The sequence below is a fragment of the Pipra filicauda genome, unplaced genomic scaffold (assembly GCF_003945595.2).
Source record: "Pipra filicauda isolate LSUMZ 115617 unplaced genomic scaffold, ASM394559v2 scaffold282_size1924045_pilon, whole genome shotgun sequence".
Lineage (NCBI taxonomy): Eukaryota > Metazoa > Chordata > Aves > Passeriformes > Pipridae > Pipra > Pipra filicauda.
In genome coordinates, this window is record NW_024104401.1 from 1315127 (window position 1) to 1334086 (window position 18960).

At 52.9% G+C, this 18960-nt stretch overlaps 1 protein-coding gene across 1 annotated transcript; it reads right to left on the minus strand.

Annotated features, from left to right (window-relative positions):
* Nucleotides 1–516: 516 nt before the first annotated feature.
* On the minus strand, nucleotides 517–10903 carry ASB18 (ankyrin repeat and SOCS box containing 18). The gene is made up of 5 exons (XM_027735161.2): nucleotides 10663–10903; nucleotides 9480–9747; nucleotides 2212–2710; nucleotides 1522–1635; nucleotides 517–857 (listed from the first exon to the last, which is right to left on the minus strand). Exons 1-5 carry the CDS (start codon nucleotides 10901–10903, stop codon nucleotides 672–674), a joined length of 1308 nt encoding a protein of 435 aa, XP_027590962.2. The 3' UTR covers nucleotides 517–671.
* Between the last annotated feature and the right edge of the window lie 8057 nt (nucleotides 10904–18960).

An 18960-nucleotide genomic window follows, 5' to 3' on the forward strand; every position in this document is an offset into this window, starting at 1 on the left:
CGCTGTGGGAAATGAAAGCCCAAACTCCTGCCACTGGGTTTTCCAACCCTTTCGTGTGCCAGCCTGGGGACAGTGATAGGTATGGTGGGTATGGCAGGTGTTGGTGCATTCTATGGAGTGTTGGAAGCCAGGAGATACAGGGAGCTGTGTCACTCCCTCCAGTGTGGAATAACCAGCACTTTCTTCGTGCCTTCTACATAAAAATATAGATTTTTTTGGTCTATTTTAAGGTCTATATTAATACCCCTGGATATTGCATCCTGCTAAGGGCTTCCATGCTGCACCTCTGTTGCCAGTGCTGCTTATGTGAGGTTTATCCAAGGGGATTTGATGCCCATGTGGGCTGATGGGAGTGACCTGCTTGCCTTTGCACACCTGAGCAGCCCCCTTGCTTTGCAGAGATCCTCTATAATGAGCATTATTCATATCTGCAGCTGGCTCCCAACAGCTACTAATCATTTTATTACTCTTTATAATCTATTTAAAGCACAATTAGAGAAAAAAATCTATACAAAGTTACAGGTGAAAGCACATTTTAGTTACATTATAAATCCCTGGCAAACAACCATCTATCACGGGAAGCGGCGCTCCCCGGCTCGGCTGACAGGAACGGAGGCTGCCCCGCTCCCTGCGGGGAAGGCAGGGCTGCACTTGGACGTGGATCTGCTCCTTCAGAGCACGGCTCCTTCGGGCTCCAGCAGCAGGTATTCCCGCAGAGCCTTGGGCACAGGCAGCAGAGGGATGAGGCTGTGGCACCTGCTGCCGAGGTTCTCCCGGATGGCGGAGCGGCACAAGTGCTGCAGGCACCGCACGGCGCCCGCCAGCTGGAACAGGGACTTGTAGAACGGCTGGTGCTGCTGCAAAGAGAGGGGGAACAGGGGCAGCACTTTAGTTTTTTCCTGATTACCAAGCAAGCTGGAGATATTCTAGGATGAAGACTGAAGGGAAGGAGGTAAGGAACCCATGTGTGCCTGGGCGTTAAGGGATCTATGCACTGACACAGCCCCGCAAGCAAGAGCTGGGTGAGGAATTCCCCTGTGGAAGCACGTGGAGAAAGCTGGCCTCGTGGGGAGGGTGCCCTCATGGTCACTGGCAGCATCATCCCGGCGGGAATGGATGAGAAGAGACCTTGCAGAAGAGACCCTGTTTCTCAGACGGGGAAACCATCATGGATGGTGCCAGAGTGGGCTGGCCAGACCTGTTGCTTGTCCAGGAACGAGCTTTTTCAAATCAAAATGAGTCTTGTGGGCTCCTGCTGGGCAGTACTCTGGCTCCAGGGTCACTTCCATATGCTGGGAGTGGATTTTATTGCAGGCTGGGCAGGGATGCAGGTTTTGATGTTGACGGAGCTAAAGGGATGTGAACCTGGATGAATCAGGTGTGCCATGGTGCTCTGGGGACTATTCCAATCTTTTTTTTCCCCATCCAAGTGAAGTTTGGATGGGGAAAAAAACCCCTCTCTGTGGGTAACCCCCCTCCTTGGGCCTCAGCCATCCCCGCCAAAGCCCAGCACTGTCTCACCTGGAACACCTCCTCTGGCACGGCCTCGGTCCACTCCTGGGAGACAGGGATTTGTGAGTAGGAATTGAAGAGGACTTCTATGACCTCTGGCACGGCCGCACAGGACCTCAGCACCTACCCATGGGCAAAGGGAGGGTCACACAGAGAGGCAGGTCCCAGAGGGGAGAACATTCACCATGTCAGGATGAGGTGGCATTTGGGTTTCTCCTGGCACATTTTGGAGATCTTTCCCCATTTGTGAAGTGGTGGGAAGACCTGCCTTGCTGAGGCACTTGTTCCTCTGGATGCAGCCCTTGTTTCTTGTTTGCATTTTTGGCTGGTGCGTGACAAGCCAGGATAATATTTTCTTTATTGTTTGATGTAAAATCGATGGAATGCAGAGCCATGAAGCGGCTGCACCGGCGGCTGATGTGCCAAGCCTGCCTCTGATATTCCCCAGGCAGGAAAACATCCTCCTTGCTGACCCCTGAGAGCCGTGCTGGCTCCACCCTGCCCTTTGTCCTGCCTGCTCCACCCGCTGCCACACCACGCCGAGGTTTCACTTCCATCATTCCCAGCAGCACCACCAGCCCCTGCGCCACTGCCCACTCCCCTGCCTGGACTGGGAGGCCCTCCCAAATCCTCCCACACCCCATCCTTTTATTTCCCAAAGCACCCTGACCCCAACAGGGGCCATTTTGGGGCCGGTACCTTGACGAAGGCAGGGGGCCATATCCTCTGGGAGCCGTGGTTGAGCAGCAGCTGGACGGTGAGGTGTGGCCGCCGCCGGGCCCTGGAGGCCGCGCTCTGCAGGGCGAGGCCCAGCGGGCTCAGGCCGTCGTAGTCGATGGCGTTGACGTCGGCCCCGCGCAGCAGCAGGAACCGCGCCAGGCCGGCGTGGGCCGCCCCGCACGCCTTGTGCAGGGGGCTCCTCCGTGCCTCGTCCCGCGCGTCCACCTGGGCGCCGTGGGCCACCAGCAGCCGGCACAGCTCCAGGCAATCCTGGCCGGCCCCGGGAGCCGTGGCGCAGAGGACGCCCAGGGCCGTCTCCCCCCGTGCGCTGCGCGCGTCCACGCGGGCCCCCCGCTGCAGGTAGAGCCGCGCGTGGTCGCTGAGGCCGTGCCGGGCGGCCACGTGCAGAGCCGTCTCCCCGCACGCCGTGCTCGGCAGGTCCACGGCGGCCCCGTGTCTCAGCAGCAGCCTGGCACACCTGCACGAAGGGGGGAGGCTGAGAGGGCACCGCCAGGGTGGGGTGGAGCGGGAACCATGAGGGGTGACGGGAGACGGCGTGGGGTGAGGGTAGAGGCCGTGCCAGAGCTGGCATTGTGGCACTCGAGGGTTTTGGGAGGGAGCAGCAGAGGCTGGGGAGGGTGACGCTGTGTCCCGGTGCCCTCCACAGTGGGGGCAACGGTGGTTTGGACAATGTGTCCCTCTTGCCCTTGACCAGCATCATTCATGAATGGTCATCCTTGACCACCTTGACTGTCCTTGACCACCTTGACCAGATTGACTATCCTTGACCACTTTGACCATCTTTGACCACCTTGACCATTCTTGACCACCTTGACCCCCCTGACCCACCAGGGTCCCACCCTCCTAGGCCCACTTGCTTGGGTATAAAAATGGATTCTCCTTCTCCCTTTAACGGACCCGAACACTTGTGTTGGGCTCCTGCCCCGGAGAGCACTGCAGGGTTGTGTTTCACAGAAACATAGACTATCCTGAGTTGGAAGGGACCCACAAGGATCATGGAGTTGAAGTCCTGGTCCTGGTTTTCTGCCTACCCTGAAAAGAAACACCTTTGCACATGGTTTAACTCTGCAGAAATGAGTTTTGGTGGCTTGTTTGGCACCCGGTGATGAAGGAGCAGCAGCACCTGCAGTTCCCAGGAGGACTAAATCAAGGCAAGCAATCCCCCCTCTAACATCACCGTGCCTGGGTGCAAAGAGGGGTCGTGGCTGCTGCAAAGTGGGGACACCAGTTCTCATCAGAGCCTTCTGCCTGCATCCTTCTGACAGTGGATGGGGGTTACAGACAGCTGGTATGCCCTGATGGGGGGTTATTTTATTTTTTTCGGTGTGTGTGTGAGTAAACGGATGTGATCGGGCAGTCTGAATGAATCAAAGTGACTGCTCCCTCTCCTGCCGGGAGCCGCCGGGGCCGGCGCGGCTCAATGTCACCGCCCGGGCAGGGCTGTCGGCAGCCGGGGTCACTCGCGCGGCGCTGAGCTCGTTGCTGTGGCACAAAGGGGGGGATTTTTGGAGGGGGTAGACGCACGTGCCAGCTAAGCTGGACCTTGAATACGTGCGAGCTCGTGTTTCCCGAGAGATGCTGCCAGGGAGGTGAGGAGAGCCATCCTTTGGGAAGCCTCAGCAGTGGCTGGCTGGAGTCTAGGGAGGAGCACAAGCCTTTAAACCCTCCCTGTCTCTTTAATTTTCCTCTAATAAGTTTTTCTTTTAGCCCAGGTGTCACCAGAGCCCTGAGTGAAGTTCTGGGCTGACACAGAAGCAAAAGGATGGGGAGTTGAGGGGGGAGGGAAGTCCCAGCTTGATACTTCCAGTAGCAGGGATGGGAAGGAAGAGGAGCCCCAGGGAGGAAGGACGGTGCCAGGATATTGTTTGTTTTTCCTGGCACAGATGAATGCTACCATATGTGGGGACAATGACAATAATAAAATAATGATAATGATAATGATAATAATAATAATAATAATAATAATAATAATAATAATAATAATAATACATTTGACTCTTTGTGGATCTGCAGCACCACCTCCCCCATGATTTGATGGGAACTGGTGAGACATCCACTGTCCTTGTCAGTGCAGGGTCTACAAATACCTCCTTGGGCTCCTTTTCTTGTGCTTATCAAGCCTGAGTTTGCCAGGAAAATAATTTCTGCAGGATCTGTGGGGCCAGGTTGCTCCTGCAGCCTGGGCAGGTGTAATGCTCCCAGATGTGCCAGCCCTCACTGGTCCTCACCAGAGGCATCCACTGTGGATGAGCTCTGCTGGGGATGTGGTTGTGGGTGAGCTGATCAAGGTGGGGTTGTGCCAGCCCCAAAATCACCAGATCCTTACTTTACAATTCCCTTTTTACTCTACAGGAGGCTGAATCCCTTTCTCAAGCAATGGCTTGTCTCACTGAGGGTTTTTTGGGGGCTTGCTGTCTGCTGCTGGTGGGTACAACTTTGTCAGTGGGGATCTGTTATTAGAGCAAATCACTCAGTCACTCCATCACATTTACTGGTCTTGTCCGTCCTTGTCAGCAGGGAATTTGTAGCCCTAATTATAATGATTCTCTTGGGACCTCTCCAGATTAGCTTAATCCTAATGTCACAGGTAGCTCTGGCACCCTAATAATGGCACCTAATAAAAATAATGTATTCAAGGGAAAAATAAGGGATAGTTCTGCAGGGAAAAATGGAAAAAAACTATATTTCTGACTTGGCTGCAAAAATGCAGCTGCCAGGTGCATGAGAAAAATCCCCTTTTGTTCTATGTTTTTTTTAATAGCTCACACTTAAAACACCCCTGCTCCTTCCCAGGTAAGGAGGTGGCTGTGCCCAGAGCATAAGCATCACCCTGGTTTTGGAGAGTGCCCAGGCTGAAGATTTCCGCCTGCATGAGTAAGACAGCGGAATGTTCTTCTGCCCTTATTTTCCAGGTGAAGGGTGGTACAGCATGGACTGGCAAAGCCAGGAGCTGTATCCAGCCCCTCCAGCCCAGCATTCTCCCTGTGCCGTGGGGTCTTCCCTTGCAGAGAATTCAATACAGGGAGATTGATTCCTCTTGACCTCCTGCTAGACATCCCAAATGTTCTTCTGTGGAAATGCCATCCTTTCCAGGTGCTGCTTAACTGAGGGGTTATTCTTTTTGGTTTTCAAGTTGGTTTGGTTTTCAAGTTCAAAGTCCAACTTTGAACCCAAGAAAGAAAGAAGAAACCCAAGTCAGTTTACATTTTGAATTTTTCCCCTGGATACTCCTCCCTAGGCAAAGAGGGAATGTTTGTAAGGAACTATAAATATGAGGTGATCTCTTCTGGTGGATGGAAAGGGTGCCTCCTGCTTGGATGTCAGGGCATGAGCAGGTTCTGGGTGGATGCTCTTTTTAACCTTTAAAATCTCTCTACAAGAATTCAGATGCTCTAACACTTCACCAGCATTTCTGACTTCTTCGGTTTTTTTGCCATCAGAGCAGACTAAAATCCCTTTAGATAAGGCCTAGTGATGTCTTGATGCTTTTTTAAGGGCTCCTCTCCAATTTTCTGGGAATACTGAAAGAATACAGTCTGGTTTTAGGTTTAGCTCAGCAGAAGTTCAGAGGCACAGTGGCAAAGCAAGCAAGCTTGTTTTCCATCCAGCCTGGTACCTAATTATGACTAACTTAAACTCACTTCCAAACCCTTCCCAACTCATTTGCAGGTGATGGGTAACAGATCTGAATGTCTCTTTCCTTGGGCAAGTCACTCGTGGTGACTGGCGTTGGTTTGCTTTGTGCTGAGCTCCTGGCTCAAATAAATGGGAGAAAATGATTTGGGTTTGATTTTCCTTCTCCACCCATCCATAGAGCTCCTGCCGGTAGCTCAGGTGGAGATGAAAAATACCCAGGCTGTGAAAGTGGGATTTAGCTTTAAATGGGATGCTACGAATGACCAGCAGGAGGAGCAGGAGGCTGGGGCAGCGGAGCCTGAAGGAAAATTCCTGTCCCAAAACCCCACTCAGATGCCCAGTTTTCTTAAGAAAAAGCCTCCAGTTTGTTTTTCCCCCTCTCCCTGGGGTCGGAGCAAGGCTCGTCTGTAAGAACCCTCGTGTGGTCACACCTGCAGGGAGCAGGATCAACCCTGCCCCTGCTTTTGGGCTCTTTATTTCTTGCTCAGGACCCAGGAAGGAGCTGGTTTTCCCCGGTGGGAGGATGATTTCCCAAAACAATGGCTCCAAATGCTCCGAGTTTTGTCTTTAGCAAGGCTGAACAGAGCAGAGGACGAGGTTTAGCTGTAGATGATGCTAAATGCTGATTTTTTAAATCTCTGTGGTTTTTTTTTATTTGTAGTAGTGCTTATTTCCTGCAGCCAGAAGGAACAGTGGGTCTAGGATGGTGCTGGGATAGCTGGAGAGTGCCATGGAGCTGGTCAACCCAGTCTGTACCCATCTCCCTGGTGTCTGGGAGCCTTATCTTGACCATGTTGCCTTTTTAGGTACCTGCTTTCCTGCTTGGCTCCCGTTTGCTGCCGGTTCCTCCCATGATGAGCTTCCCTCATCCAACACTCCCCCTAAGCAAACCCCACCCTGTCTCTGGCAGCTCTTGTGCTCACTCCCTACCCCATCAATCCTTGCATAGAGCCCCTTGGACTGGCCTCCTGCCTGGACTCATCCCACCATTTATGCCCCATCCCTCAGCGCTGGAGGCTCGGAGCAGGAAGATCACTCTGGTTTCAGCTCCCAGGGTGGAGTGAAAGCTTGAAGAAGTGAATGCTCAGCCCTAAGCCCGGGTTGCCTGGAGGTAGGGGTGACATCTTTTCCCATGCCTTGGCTTGACTGAGCCCTCTTCCCTCTGTGGAAGGCTGGATTTCTCTCCAGGTAGGCTCTCTCTGGTCTCACGGGAAACCTGGGATGTTCAGAAAGACTCCCAGATCTGAAAGAGGACCCCACAGACGTGGTGGTGTCTGGCATCCCTTCCTCAGTGGGCACCGTGATGGGAGGTGGGAGTCACATCCTGCATCCCTGCCACGTGCTTTCCCACCACCCCACGCCTGCTCTTCCCTCCCTGGCACCGCCGAGACTCTTCCTCTCCCCCTCAATTATTTTTATTTTATTTTTTTTCGGGGTGCCAATAAAGGCAGACTCCTTTAATCATCCCAGCTTTAAGAGGGAAAAGGGAGAGCGCCGGGGAGAGAGTGCAGTGAATTTAGAGACTCATCTTACCCCACCATGTTAATTATCTCGGCTGTAAAAAAGAGGTCAAGGAGAGGAACTCTACTAAATAGGCCGACGTTGGCATGAACAGCTCCTAAAGTGAAGAAGGTAAGACTGAACTTTACTGGAACTTTTTTTTCCATCTCTTCAAAAAGCTCCTAGATTAAAGCTCTGATATCCTTTTTGTTGAAATCTCATGGATTCTGAAGCTCAAATGGCTGGAAGGAAGCCCAGATAATTTTTTTTATCCCAGTCACTGAGAGGCTCAAAGGTTTTAAGTCCTGCCCCCATGGTGAATTGCCGAGTATATGGGAATACAGAAGAACCTGGCACATAGGTGTTCTGGCCATTGTTATCGAGAGGGAGAAAAATAAAATAGCTCTCTATGTAGGTCAATGACCTGCTCTTTATTGCCAGTAAAAAATTAAGGATGACCTAAAATCTACTACTCAACGAAAAAAATAATAAAATAAAAAAAAAGAAGGCGAGGTAAAGTAGTCTCCCCCTAATCAAAGAGGAAATGTTTGTGTTACCTAAAGCTTGACCTCCTCAGTCTCTAACTTTAGCAAAGTCTTTGCGACTGAAAAGCAGTGGTCGAAACCTCAAAACCTGTCTGAAATGTCTATTAATTTTTGATCTTTCAAGGGAGTTGGCTTAGTTATTGCAGAAGCCCCTGTAGCGCCGGGCGTAGTTAAGGGTCTCTCAGCATTTCCATTATAAAGCCCCAATATTCAAGGGCTTTATAACTCAGCTGTTTCCACGTTGGCTCTGTCTGATCCCCGTGTTGCCATGTGCTGCCTCACCTGCCATCCCCCCCCAGCTTCCAGGGGAACAGAACATGCAAATTGGTGGTTCATTTTTTATAGAGGTACAGATTTTTTTTTTTCCAAGGTTGGAATCAGCTGGCCAAAACCAGGACAACTGGACCTCTGTGGGCTCTGGGGTCCTCTCCACACACCAGTTGGTTTGGTTGCCCCATCCCTTCAGGGGGAGAGCAGACTGGTGAAGCCTAAAATCATGGAATCACAGGGAATTTATGATGGCTTGGAGTCTGGAGGCTGAAACTTTAAGGTCTAAAGGGAGCTCAGGTGAAGGAATTAAAGCCAGCTCCTCATTAACAATGAGGGCTTCTTGTAGCATCCTCCCTTATCTATCCTGCTCCTTCCAACCCTCATCACACCAAGGATGTGTTTGATTCACCCCTGAATTTTTGGCTGAATCAAAACTTGATTAGTACTTGATTTTTGGCCATCTTACAGAGACTCTTATTTACAAGATGGGATCAAGATATTTACATCTGCAAATCTGCAGATCTTTCCCTCTCTGTCTGCTTTCCTTCTTCAGAGTACTTTCCCTGTGACCTGGTCCGTGATGTGTTGGATCTGCAGTGGGAACTTTGCTTTCACCATCTGTTGCCTGAAGGATTGAAGGAAGAGGACTGAAGCCAGGATGGCTTTCCATGAAAGCTGACAGGTGATGGAATTCACCATGGCCCTAAGCAGTTCCATCAGGACATCAAGCTCTTTATAAAAAAGACCGAGCTCTTTATAAAAAAAAAAAAAAAGGAAAAGCACAGGAGGTTGGGATGATGTGTGCCCCATGGCTGGAACCATCCTGAGCATCTCCTGGGGAGAGTGTGCTGGACCTGGGATGTGGAACATACTGATTGCAGGACAAATAGGACAGAGGAGGGAGAAAAGGCACGTGAGGCTGGGTTGCTCCTGTCCGTGGGAAGGAGACTTGGGCTGTACAACAAGGCCGGCACTAAAATGTCCTTTTTTTGCCTCTGCTGATGCAGCTGGAACATGTGGGAGCATGTGGGAAGCCTTGACATGGATCACGGCATCTTTCTTTCACCCCATGGGCAACACCACTGGGGTGTGTGAATGGAGTCCCAGAATGGTTTTGGGTTGGAAGGGACCTTAAAGCCCATCCAGTCCCACCCCCCACCATGGGCAGGGACACCTTCCACCAGCCCAGGTTGCTCCAAGCCCCGTCAAACTCAGCCTTGAGGGTTTCCAGGCACGGCATCAGCGGGGGGTGCCGATGGGAGCCCTGCTCCTTACCCCAGGGAGTCGCGGGTGGTGCAGAGGTGCAGCGGGGCCAGCCCCTCCTCGCTCCGCAGGTTGGGGTCCGCCCGGTACTCCAGCAGCAGCTCCACGCAGTCGGTGTGTGCCCCCCGGCAGGCCTCGTGCAGGGGTCCCTGGGCGCCCGGGGCCAGGTCGGGGTGGGCGCGGCGGCGGAGCAGGTGTCGCAGGGCGGCGGGGTGGCCGTGGTGGGCGGCCAGGCACAGCGGGGTGCTCCGCTCCCAGCGCTGCTCCAGCGCCCACAGCCCTGCGGGGGCACCGACCAGGGTCACCGCGGGCTGCCACCCCCTGCCCGCCAGCCCTGGGGCCGGGCCAGCTCCACACCCCGCTCTGCCCGCTGTTCCCTCTGCTCCCGGGCAGCTTTGGGCGCTCCAGAGGGCCTCGCTACACCGGGGGGCTGCTAGGATCGAGGGGAAGCAAAATTCCCTGGGTGTGTGCACGTCCAGGAGCAGGATTTCATAGGGCACGGGCTGGGTAAGCCAACACCCTGGCTGCAACCAGCTGCCTGAGACACTCTGTGTGCCTAAAAGGCAGCTCACCGATTCCTCAGGGAGAGAAAAGCTGTCTTTGCTGGGAATGAAGGTACCCAAGCCAGGTGGGAGCATGTTGGGAGGGTGATGCAGGGCTGGGCATGGGATGTGTTGGGTTTGGGCACAGCTAGAGTGAGGTGTTGCATTTCCCATCAGCTCCAGGACCTCTGGGACCATCAGTAATCTACTGAGCATGGTGCTCTGGGAGCACCTGGGACTTTGAGCAGCATCTCAGCGGGGAAGGCACCAGGTACCACTAACCTGGGAACATCTTATTCCTCCCTCACAGGACCAGGCTGCTCTTCCTGAGCCCCTCCATGAGGAATTTGGGCTGTGACCCCTCTTGCAAACATTCCTAAGCCACAGAGTGTCTAATCCCAACCTGAAAAAATTGTGTGGATGCACAGATTTTACACTTCCCTGCCCCTCTGGTGGGTTAGTATATGCAGAAGAGAAGGAAATATTAAAAATGATGAACATTTACGGTTAAAATTGCAGGCACAGCCAGCTAACCAGAAACCAGACACCTCAGGAACACTTAAGGCACTTAAATGTGCTGCAGCTCTTCTATTTAGGGTTAGTAAATACCCATTTTAAAGTTTTTTCTGGCCTGGCCTTTAAAGGAAAAGTACCTGAGACTCCATAAGACGCTTGGCTTTTCACCTGCCACTCCAGCTCATTTTTACTGATCTCAAAAACCAGGTTGACATCTTGATGGTATCGGTCAGTCAGGACCTCGAGGCTTCTCAGGTCTCCCGTGACCAGGGCTGTGTAAAACCTGGTGACAGGAACATGAGCTGTTAAAGGATGCTCCGAATCCAACTGGGAGGAAATCCGCAGCTTTCCTATTGCGGGTCCTGGTGAGTCGCCCATTCCAGTGTTTCCCGTGTGTGCAGGTCCTGGCTGGGAGGATAGACAGGCTTATATAGTTCATTGTTTCCGTCCTCCCGGGCTCATTGTCTAATTATAATCCAGTTAAGGCTCTATTGTGTCATATTTATAACTCCAGCAGGGTGGGATGCTGATGGGTAGGGGGTACAATGAGGGTCAGACGGTCACCAGGCCCTGCTGCAGCAGCACCTCTTGGATTAAATTGCTGGTTTATTCGCAGGATGCGGGAAAACGGTGCCTGGTGTCTAGGGAAGTAAAAAAACAGACAAAGAAATTGAGTCAATTGCTGTCTGCCCCTCCCCATATAACCTTATTTGTGTCCTCTGACCTCTGGGAAGTGTTTTTTTTCTCTGCCTAATTTTTCTTTAAGGTGCTCGTATGCTTTTCCAGTCTTGGGGTTGCTATATAGAAAAATCTGAGCAACGTGTTACTGGCCCAGCCTGGAATTCTGGGGCATCATTGCAGGGATGTAAAGACCAGCAAGGTACAAATCCTCCTGGGGCTTTGTTAGGGGAAGCTGCTCTCCCAGACAGTGCCTTGTATAGGAGAGGGAAAGCACCCAGACTCTCCTGCCATTTGATGCCAGCAGAGCATTCCCAGCTCCTGCTGCCCTGCAGCTTGTGGCTCCTTCCCTCAAGGTCACGGGAGAAATCCATGGTGGGGACGAGAATAGAGCTTGGCATCTCGTGACTTGGAGGCTCTGGATGACACAACCTCCCCTTCCCAGCCTTCCCACCCACCTCTCTGCAGAGTAAACCTGGTCCAAGCAGATTTTGGGAGACATTAAACCAGAGGTGGAGGGACTGATGGAATGCTGCGTGGTTCCCTCCATATGGAGTCAGCCTGAGGCTGGAAGAAATGTTTGGGACCTTGCTGGTGATCCTGAGCATCTCTGTGCCAACCCCAGGCCAGCATACCCGTGCTGCCAGAACCACCTGAGGTTTCTCTCGGGGTTTCCCTGGCATGGCTGTGGTGATATCCATCTCCAGCTCTGGAGACTGTGGGAAGAGCGTGGAGCCACAAAACCCCCACAGTGTGTTCATCCAGGACGGGGTTGTGCTGAGCCAGAGGGGTCTGACGGGGGTTGGTGAAGAACCCCCTGCCTTGAGGTCCCTATTCACAGGAAGCAGCATTGGGAGCTAATTTGAGATCAGTCTAAGTGGTCTTCCCTATTTTTTCCTCTCCCCCTTGACCTCAAGGCTGGCATTCCCACCTGGCTGTCCACAACAGCTCAGTCGGTTTGTAGCCTTCCAACTCCCTCATTTCTCTCTCTGCCTGTAACACTTGTTCTATTCTGCTACACCCAGCCTTTCTGTGCCCATTCCCCCTTCTGGTATCAGCTAAGCCGCCTCCTCGAGTCATTGCTCTGGTATGAAAGACATCCTCCGGGATGTTTTATCCCCCGGGGTCCTTCAGCTGGCGTGGGAGGTTTGGAGACCCAGGGAGCGGCACAGGCAGGGATCGTTTTCCTCAGGAACTTGTCCTGGGTTGTGTTTCCACAGCCCTGCCTTGCTTTTCCTCTCCTCTGACTAACAACCCTATAATATTTTCAAGGTGATGAAGAGGAATCTTGCCTTCATATGTCCTGTTTATGCCAAAGGATCACCCTCCCACGGCAGGGATCGCCTCCCTGGCTATATTTAGCAGGGAGCCCAGACCTTCTCGGTCAAACCCGGGCTAATTTTGCTAGGTAAGTGTGTATGTGTGTGTCTGGCATTAAACTGCCATTGAGAGTGTGCTGAAACACCCTGTGGCCCTTCTCACCAACCCTTTAATTAGCATCGATTTACACATATCACTCACATCCTGGGTCGGGGTAACGACAGGATTAACAGCGTTGCTGAGGGAGGGGGTTAAAAATAGTCCGGGCCAGCAAGAGTAGAGAGAAAAAGTCCCCTTGGAGCTGAGTGGCACATAAACCCTCACGAGCCCGGGCTCCTGCCAGCTGAGCCAAGTGCTGTTTCCACCCAGGAGTGGAGAGTGATGTCAGGATGAAGCAATATTGCTGTGGATTTAAGGGGAATATGTCTGCACAGGCAGCTGTGATTTACTGCAGAGAGGAGATGGCACCCAGGACACCTGTGGGGCATCCTGGGGCTGGCCAGGAGTTGGGGGAGAAGGTCCCTGGTGGGGTTTAGAAGAAAAATGGAGGGGTTTCAACTGCTTATAAACTACCTGTTGCCTTTAGGCAGCGATTTTGGGTGGTGGAGAAAGGCTGGAAGCCCTCAAGCCTTTCCCCTGCCACTGGTGAGCTGCACAGCCCTGGGCACATCACCTGGGCTCGCAGCATTCCTGAGGGTCAAAGGATATTAAATGTTTAATATTTAAACATTTCCCTGCAACAAATTAAGCCTGGGATCATCCTGCTGTGTCCTTCCTTCAGAAGGGATGCTCCTGCACAGCCCAGAGCCCCAGATATGGGTGAGGATGAGCACTTTGTTAGTGGTGGCCTTGCACTCATTAATCTCTAATGCGGGGGGAGCATCTGAACCTTCTCCCTGCATTCCACTGTTTGCAGAGCACACCTCATTTAACAAAACATTAAGCATTTCCCTTCCTCAGATCAAGTGTATCTATTAATAATGACTTAAATTGTCTGCGCTGGCTTCACATTACAAGGAAAGCTCATTCCTGGCACATGCAAGAGCACGATACACAGCAGCAAAACGGCTTCAGCACCAGCTTGTTCCCCAGGCTCAGCTGCCACTGCACTTAGTCCTTGCTCCAGGAAGATCTCAGCCTGTAGTAACTGACCCTGCTGGTTCCAAAAACCCACGAGGCTGCCTTAAACCACGCGGTGAGTGCAGGTGTGCCGGTGGGCACAGCTCCTGGCATCACTGCCTCCATTTACAGCTGCCCTCTGGCAGTGGGGAATGGCATCAGTATGATTTTTCCAGGGAAATTTCCAGCGTGGTGCAGGAGCCTGAGGCTGGCAGCCTGTGGCACTGCCTCCTCAGCCTAAAGCTTGTACCCCTTCTTAATAACCCCCTGCCCCCCATAATTCAGATGGGGTCCTTGCAATGGCTGTGTCCCCCTGGCACCCTGCGGCTGTGGGACTGAGAGGTGTCCAGGCAGGTGGCAATGCCACCACGCCACAAGATGAGCCATCACTGCCCAAGCCTACCTGGGAGGGGTGTGAGGGTGCCTCTCCTGGGTGATGCTCGCTCATCCTCCCTGGGTCACCATCCCTGTCTGGGTGTGAGGTCCACTTTCCTCTCTCTGAGCCAGGTGCCACCTTGCAAACAGCCAACCTGCCCCTGACTCGTCCCCACCTTTATATTTCCAGCTCCATGTGACAGCACTGCCCAGTTATGTGGCTGGGTCAGGCCATGGGATGAAGGACTGCCAGGACACACGTCCCTGTGCCTGGGGAGAGGGGAGTCATACTTTGTACCTCCCCTAAAAATACTTCTGCAGGTGCAGCTGCATGAGCAGAGATGTCTGGGCTGCTGCTGCTCAGCTCTTCTCTGAAAACTGCTGCCCGGTGAAATATAAACTTGTCCCGAGGCTGCATTGATTTTGTCCAGTTTTTATTGGAAATTAGATAATATTTAAACATTTCCCTTTAACAGCTCTATATAATATGGAAAAGGTCTGTGCTACGCTAGTTTATAGTGGCCCTTCTTTGTCAGATGTAAATAATTCAATGAAAAAAGCCCCAAAATTCTTTCCAGTTCTCATAACTGTGCACAATTTTCCTCCTCCTCCTTTCCCATCAATTATAGGAATAAAAAAAAAATAGCCCTTAGCTTCACTAAAAATACAAGGCTTCCCTTCTCCCCACCTCCCTGCTGAAGAGCTGCAGCTGTGTCAATTATCCCCTGGGAATTCAATCCTGGGGCACATCCTCTTCTAAAGCAAAGGGGAGCCCTCCCAATTATTTAACCGCTGAGTTATGTGCTCATGGAATGTCACCCTATGTGCCAGCCTGGAAAACCAGTTCAGACTGACCCTCCATCATGTGCCTCCCTTAAATTGCGAGACCAGGGGATGGCATTTGCTAATTAGCAGCTCAAAGCAGGGAGACAGGGTTATTTTTAGCACTCACCCGTAAGGTGGCTGTTTCGGGGGCTGGAAAAGTTGTGGGGTTTGTTTTCCCTTTATCCTAAAATATTCGAGCCCCTTTGGCAAAAGAAGGTACTGTGCTGCAAAAGGCTCTGGGTGACTGGCATGACTGGGTGCAGACATGAAGATTTCATAGAATCCTGGAATAGTTTGGGTTGGAAGCCCATCCAGTCCCACCCCCTGCCATGGGCAGGGACACCTTCCACTATCCCAGGTTGCTCCCAGCCCTGTCCAACCTGGCCTTGGACACTTCCAGGGATGGGGCAGCCACAGCTTCTCTGGGCAACCTGTGCCAGGGCCTCAGCACCCCAAAAAGTGCTAGCAGGACTGTGTGGGTGTTTCTGTTGGTGAACTGAGACAGGGGATGGTTCAGCATCCCTGCTGTGGGTTTGCTCTTCCTTTAGCCAGTGCTGCAGTCGATGCTCTCCCACAGCTGCTGCTGCAGGGGGTGACTCCCACCTTGCCAGGTGACCTGTGGGTCCCACCACGGCATCCCATGGGGGACTGTGGTCCTGGGGAAGAGGAAAGTGATTGCAGAGGAGGAAAGTGGAGGGGGAAGGTGGAAAGGAGTAGAGACTCCCTGCAGGGTCCATAACACAGGATTCCCTCCTGGGATGGGAGACACCAAGGGTGTGACGTGCCACGCGTCACCACCACCACTCTCAGGCCGTTCAGCTAAAAAGGATCTTCTAAATGATTACAGGGTGAGGAGACAGCACTGGGCACCTCAGGACTCAGACCCCACTCCTTTTCCCCATATTGATTGAAACTGAAGCAGATTCCTCCCATTCCCTGGCTGGAATTCCACTAGGACCAGCACTGTGAGCGCAGTGGGAGGTAGAAGCAGAGGAACTGGATGGCACCACGGGCTTCAACAAGCCCTTCACTTGGTTTCTTGCCGTCCTGTGCTGTTTTACTCCTGAGCATAATTAGTTTTTGACACCTGAAAGTGTAAGGTAGCTGTGGAAGTTATTTGTGGAAAGTTATGGAGATAATTACTTGCCCTCTGGGATGCAGGAGAACAAACTCAGCTATCTCTTGTTGCCCATATCCATTTCTGGGGGATTGATTTATTCCTCAGCAGTGGACAGATCCGAACTTTGCGTGTCAGCGTTAATTAGTGGGGACTCTGCCCGACTCATTCAGGCTCCGACCTCTCCTGGTGCAGCTGCACTCAACGACGGAGCCATCTGGTTTGCTCGGCTCTGCCCCCATTCCTGCCCCCTCTTCCCATCACTTGTGGGGCACGGGCTGGAAACACCGCCTTGGAAATTACAGGTTGGGATGAGGCAGCCGGTTCTCGGGGCCGGCTGCGGCACCTGGGCCATCCATCACCCCGCTGAGCTGTCAGCACATCACCCGCTGCCAGCCCTGCCCTCCCTGAGCTCAGCCCCGCTCTGGGAGTGGGGGTGCTTCTGGCAGCCAAAGAGGGGGCCGGGACCTGGGGCTGTCCCTGTTATCCCTGTTAGCCGGTGGAGCGGGACGTCCCTGCAGGGGGGTGGGATGTCATCGGCAGGTCAGAGACATCCCGGAATTGAGAGCTTTGTGGCGGTGACTGAGCTGGGATGGCTTTGAAAGTCTAAAATGAAATGGTGGCTCAGGGCAGGCCCCTGCTTTAGGGCTCTGGGTGGGCCAGAAAGGACACTGTAAGGACTGGGGAGGTTTTGGGGCCATGTGTGTCCACACCCGTGACCCTCCAACCCACCCCAATGGCAGAGGAGGGGCTGTTCCCCGCTGCGTGTTTTCAGGTTAACATGGGGAGACACCACTCCAGCACAAGCTTCCATCGGGCTTGGAAAAGACCACACCGAGGCCCCAAATGTCAGGCTGGCCGGAAGCATTTTAGCATTTCTCTCTGCCCGTCATCCCCTCGCTGCCTAAGAGTTTTTTTGGGAGCTGAGGGGCTGCATTTGGAATGGAGCCGCCTGAGCGCGCCGTTATTTAGAACAATGATGGGTGTAACTTCCCAAACTTTGTGCCGAGTGGCGATAATGGCTTCGGTGGCCGCAGGCTCGTTTGCATGATTCCCATCTCCTGCTAATCTCCCGGGCTGTTCACAGCTCCAATCACTCCTGCGGAGAGGACAGGATAGGACCCAGCCCTTAACCTCTCCTCAGGCTTTCACCGGGGCTTGGCCCATCCAGTCTTAATGGCTGATGCCTAGATTTTCATTGCTCTCCAAATCGTTTTTCTTGGCGTTTTTTTCCTTTTGTTTCAGCCCATTCTCTTTCCCTTCTACCTTTTTGTTTGTTTGCTTGCGTGTGTTTTTGTTTGTTTTTCTCCCTGGAGTTTGATCTCGAGTTATTTTTACTTAGAAAGCCAAAGTCCCACTCCACGAAGGAGCCCTTGGGTGGGCAGGTGTGGTGACTTCTCCTTGTACGATTCAGAACACCAGGAGCTGGGACAAACAACGATGTGCCTGGGATGGAAATGTCAGTCCTTGCCCCACGTGGCTGCTCCACTCGTGGCTGTTCATCACAAGGCCTTTCCTCCTTTCCATGAGCAGGTCAGTGGGGCAGCAGGGACCTTGCAGAGATCCCCACATCCCTCAGGAGTTCGATCGCTTGCGATCGTAATGATTTTTCCTCTCGAAAGTGCACATCTGGAAGGAAACCTCTAGGAAAGGCTTTATCCAGCACTAGACCCAGCTGAGGTGCTGTGACAGCCTGATGTGGGCGCTGGGACCCCTCCCGGGACACTGCGAGAGGAAATGCTGGATGAGCAACACCTGAGCCCCGCCGTGCCCCGCCTGCCCTCGGCCCCGGGCACCGGAGGGGTTCGTCCTGCTGAGGGGCACCAGGTGATCCGAGTTCCCAATTTGGGGTGATTCCCCCGGATTTTTGGGTGATAAGAGGCGAAGCAGCATTGGCTCCGTTTTTTTCCTGGTGACTACACACGGATCTATCCCCGCAGAGGCTGTGACCGTTCAAGGACGAGAAGGTGAGTTCCTTATGGATGTTTTTTCAAGTTGCAGGTACCTGGTTCTCTTTTGCAGAGTTTCCCAGGTTCCGTTCCTCCCTTGCTGTTGCTTGTTTAAGGCTCTGGTGCTGCAGTTGTCTGTGCTGTGAGCCCCTTCACCCTTCCCCTGTTTCCATTAATCCCTGCCCTGCCCCTGGTTCTCTTTTCCCGTTTGGGAAGTGCGGCGGGGCAAAAGCCTAAAGCAAGGGAGCGGGAAGAGGACGTTCGGAAATGCCTTTTGTCTTGCTGCTGGCTTGGAGCTGCCCTCCTGGGAAGGGAACAGCCCTAGTTTGGGCTTCTCTCCCCCTTTGCTTCTGGCAAGGCCTTTAGTTGTCTCATTAATGATGAATTTTGTTAGTTTGAGCAACTTAAAAGATAAAAATTTTTAAGGAGAGTCAAGAGCTGTAAGAAACTCTGTGGTTGTGGTTTTGGTTTTGCTTGAAGAGGTGCAGAAGAGATTAGGGATAGGATAAGTCACTTTTCGGAGGACTAGGAAAGTGGGGAAAGGTGTGGGGTTTGCCTTTCCCATGCTTTGGCTTTAAGGCTGCTGGGCAGGTGGGAGCAGAGCCTGGCAGTGCCCTGCGCTGCGGTGGCACCTGGTTTGGGGGGTCTGGGAGTGGAGTGGGAGCATTTCTCTGCTCCCATGCTGGCACGTGCTCTCTTAGTTTCCCTGCTGTTCCAAGAAATGGGACTCCAGACGAGGGCTGCGTTTGGTGCTTTTGCAGGAGGCAGTGGCAGCCGAAAAGGGGCTGGTGCTGGTTTGCTCTGCAAAAGAAAGAGCCCCTTTTCCAAAGTGTCCTCCCAGAGTAGCATCCTTTTGTCACGGAGCTTTTGGGAATCAGCCAGAGGCGTGTGGGCACTGTGCAGGTTGTACCAGGTGTTAGTGGCCGTCCCTGAAAAGCATCGTTGGCTGGAAGCATCCCAGGGTCCGGCTGGAGAACCCCCCTCTCCTTGTGGAGGGCAGCCCCACGGGCACTGTGAACAGGAGCCCGAAATGATTTGGGGATTTTGTGCAG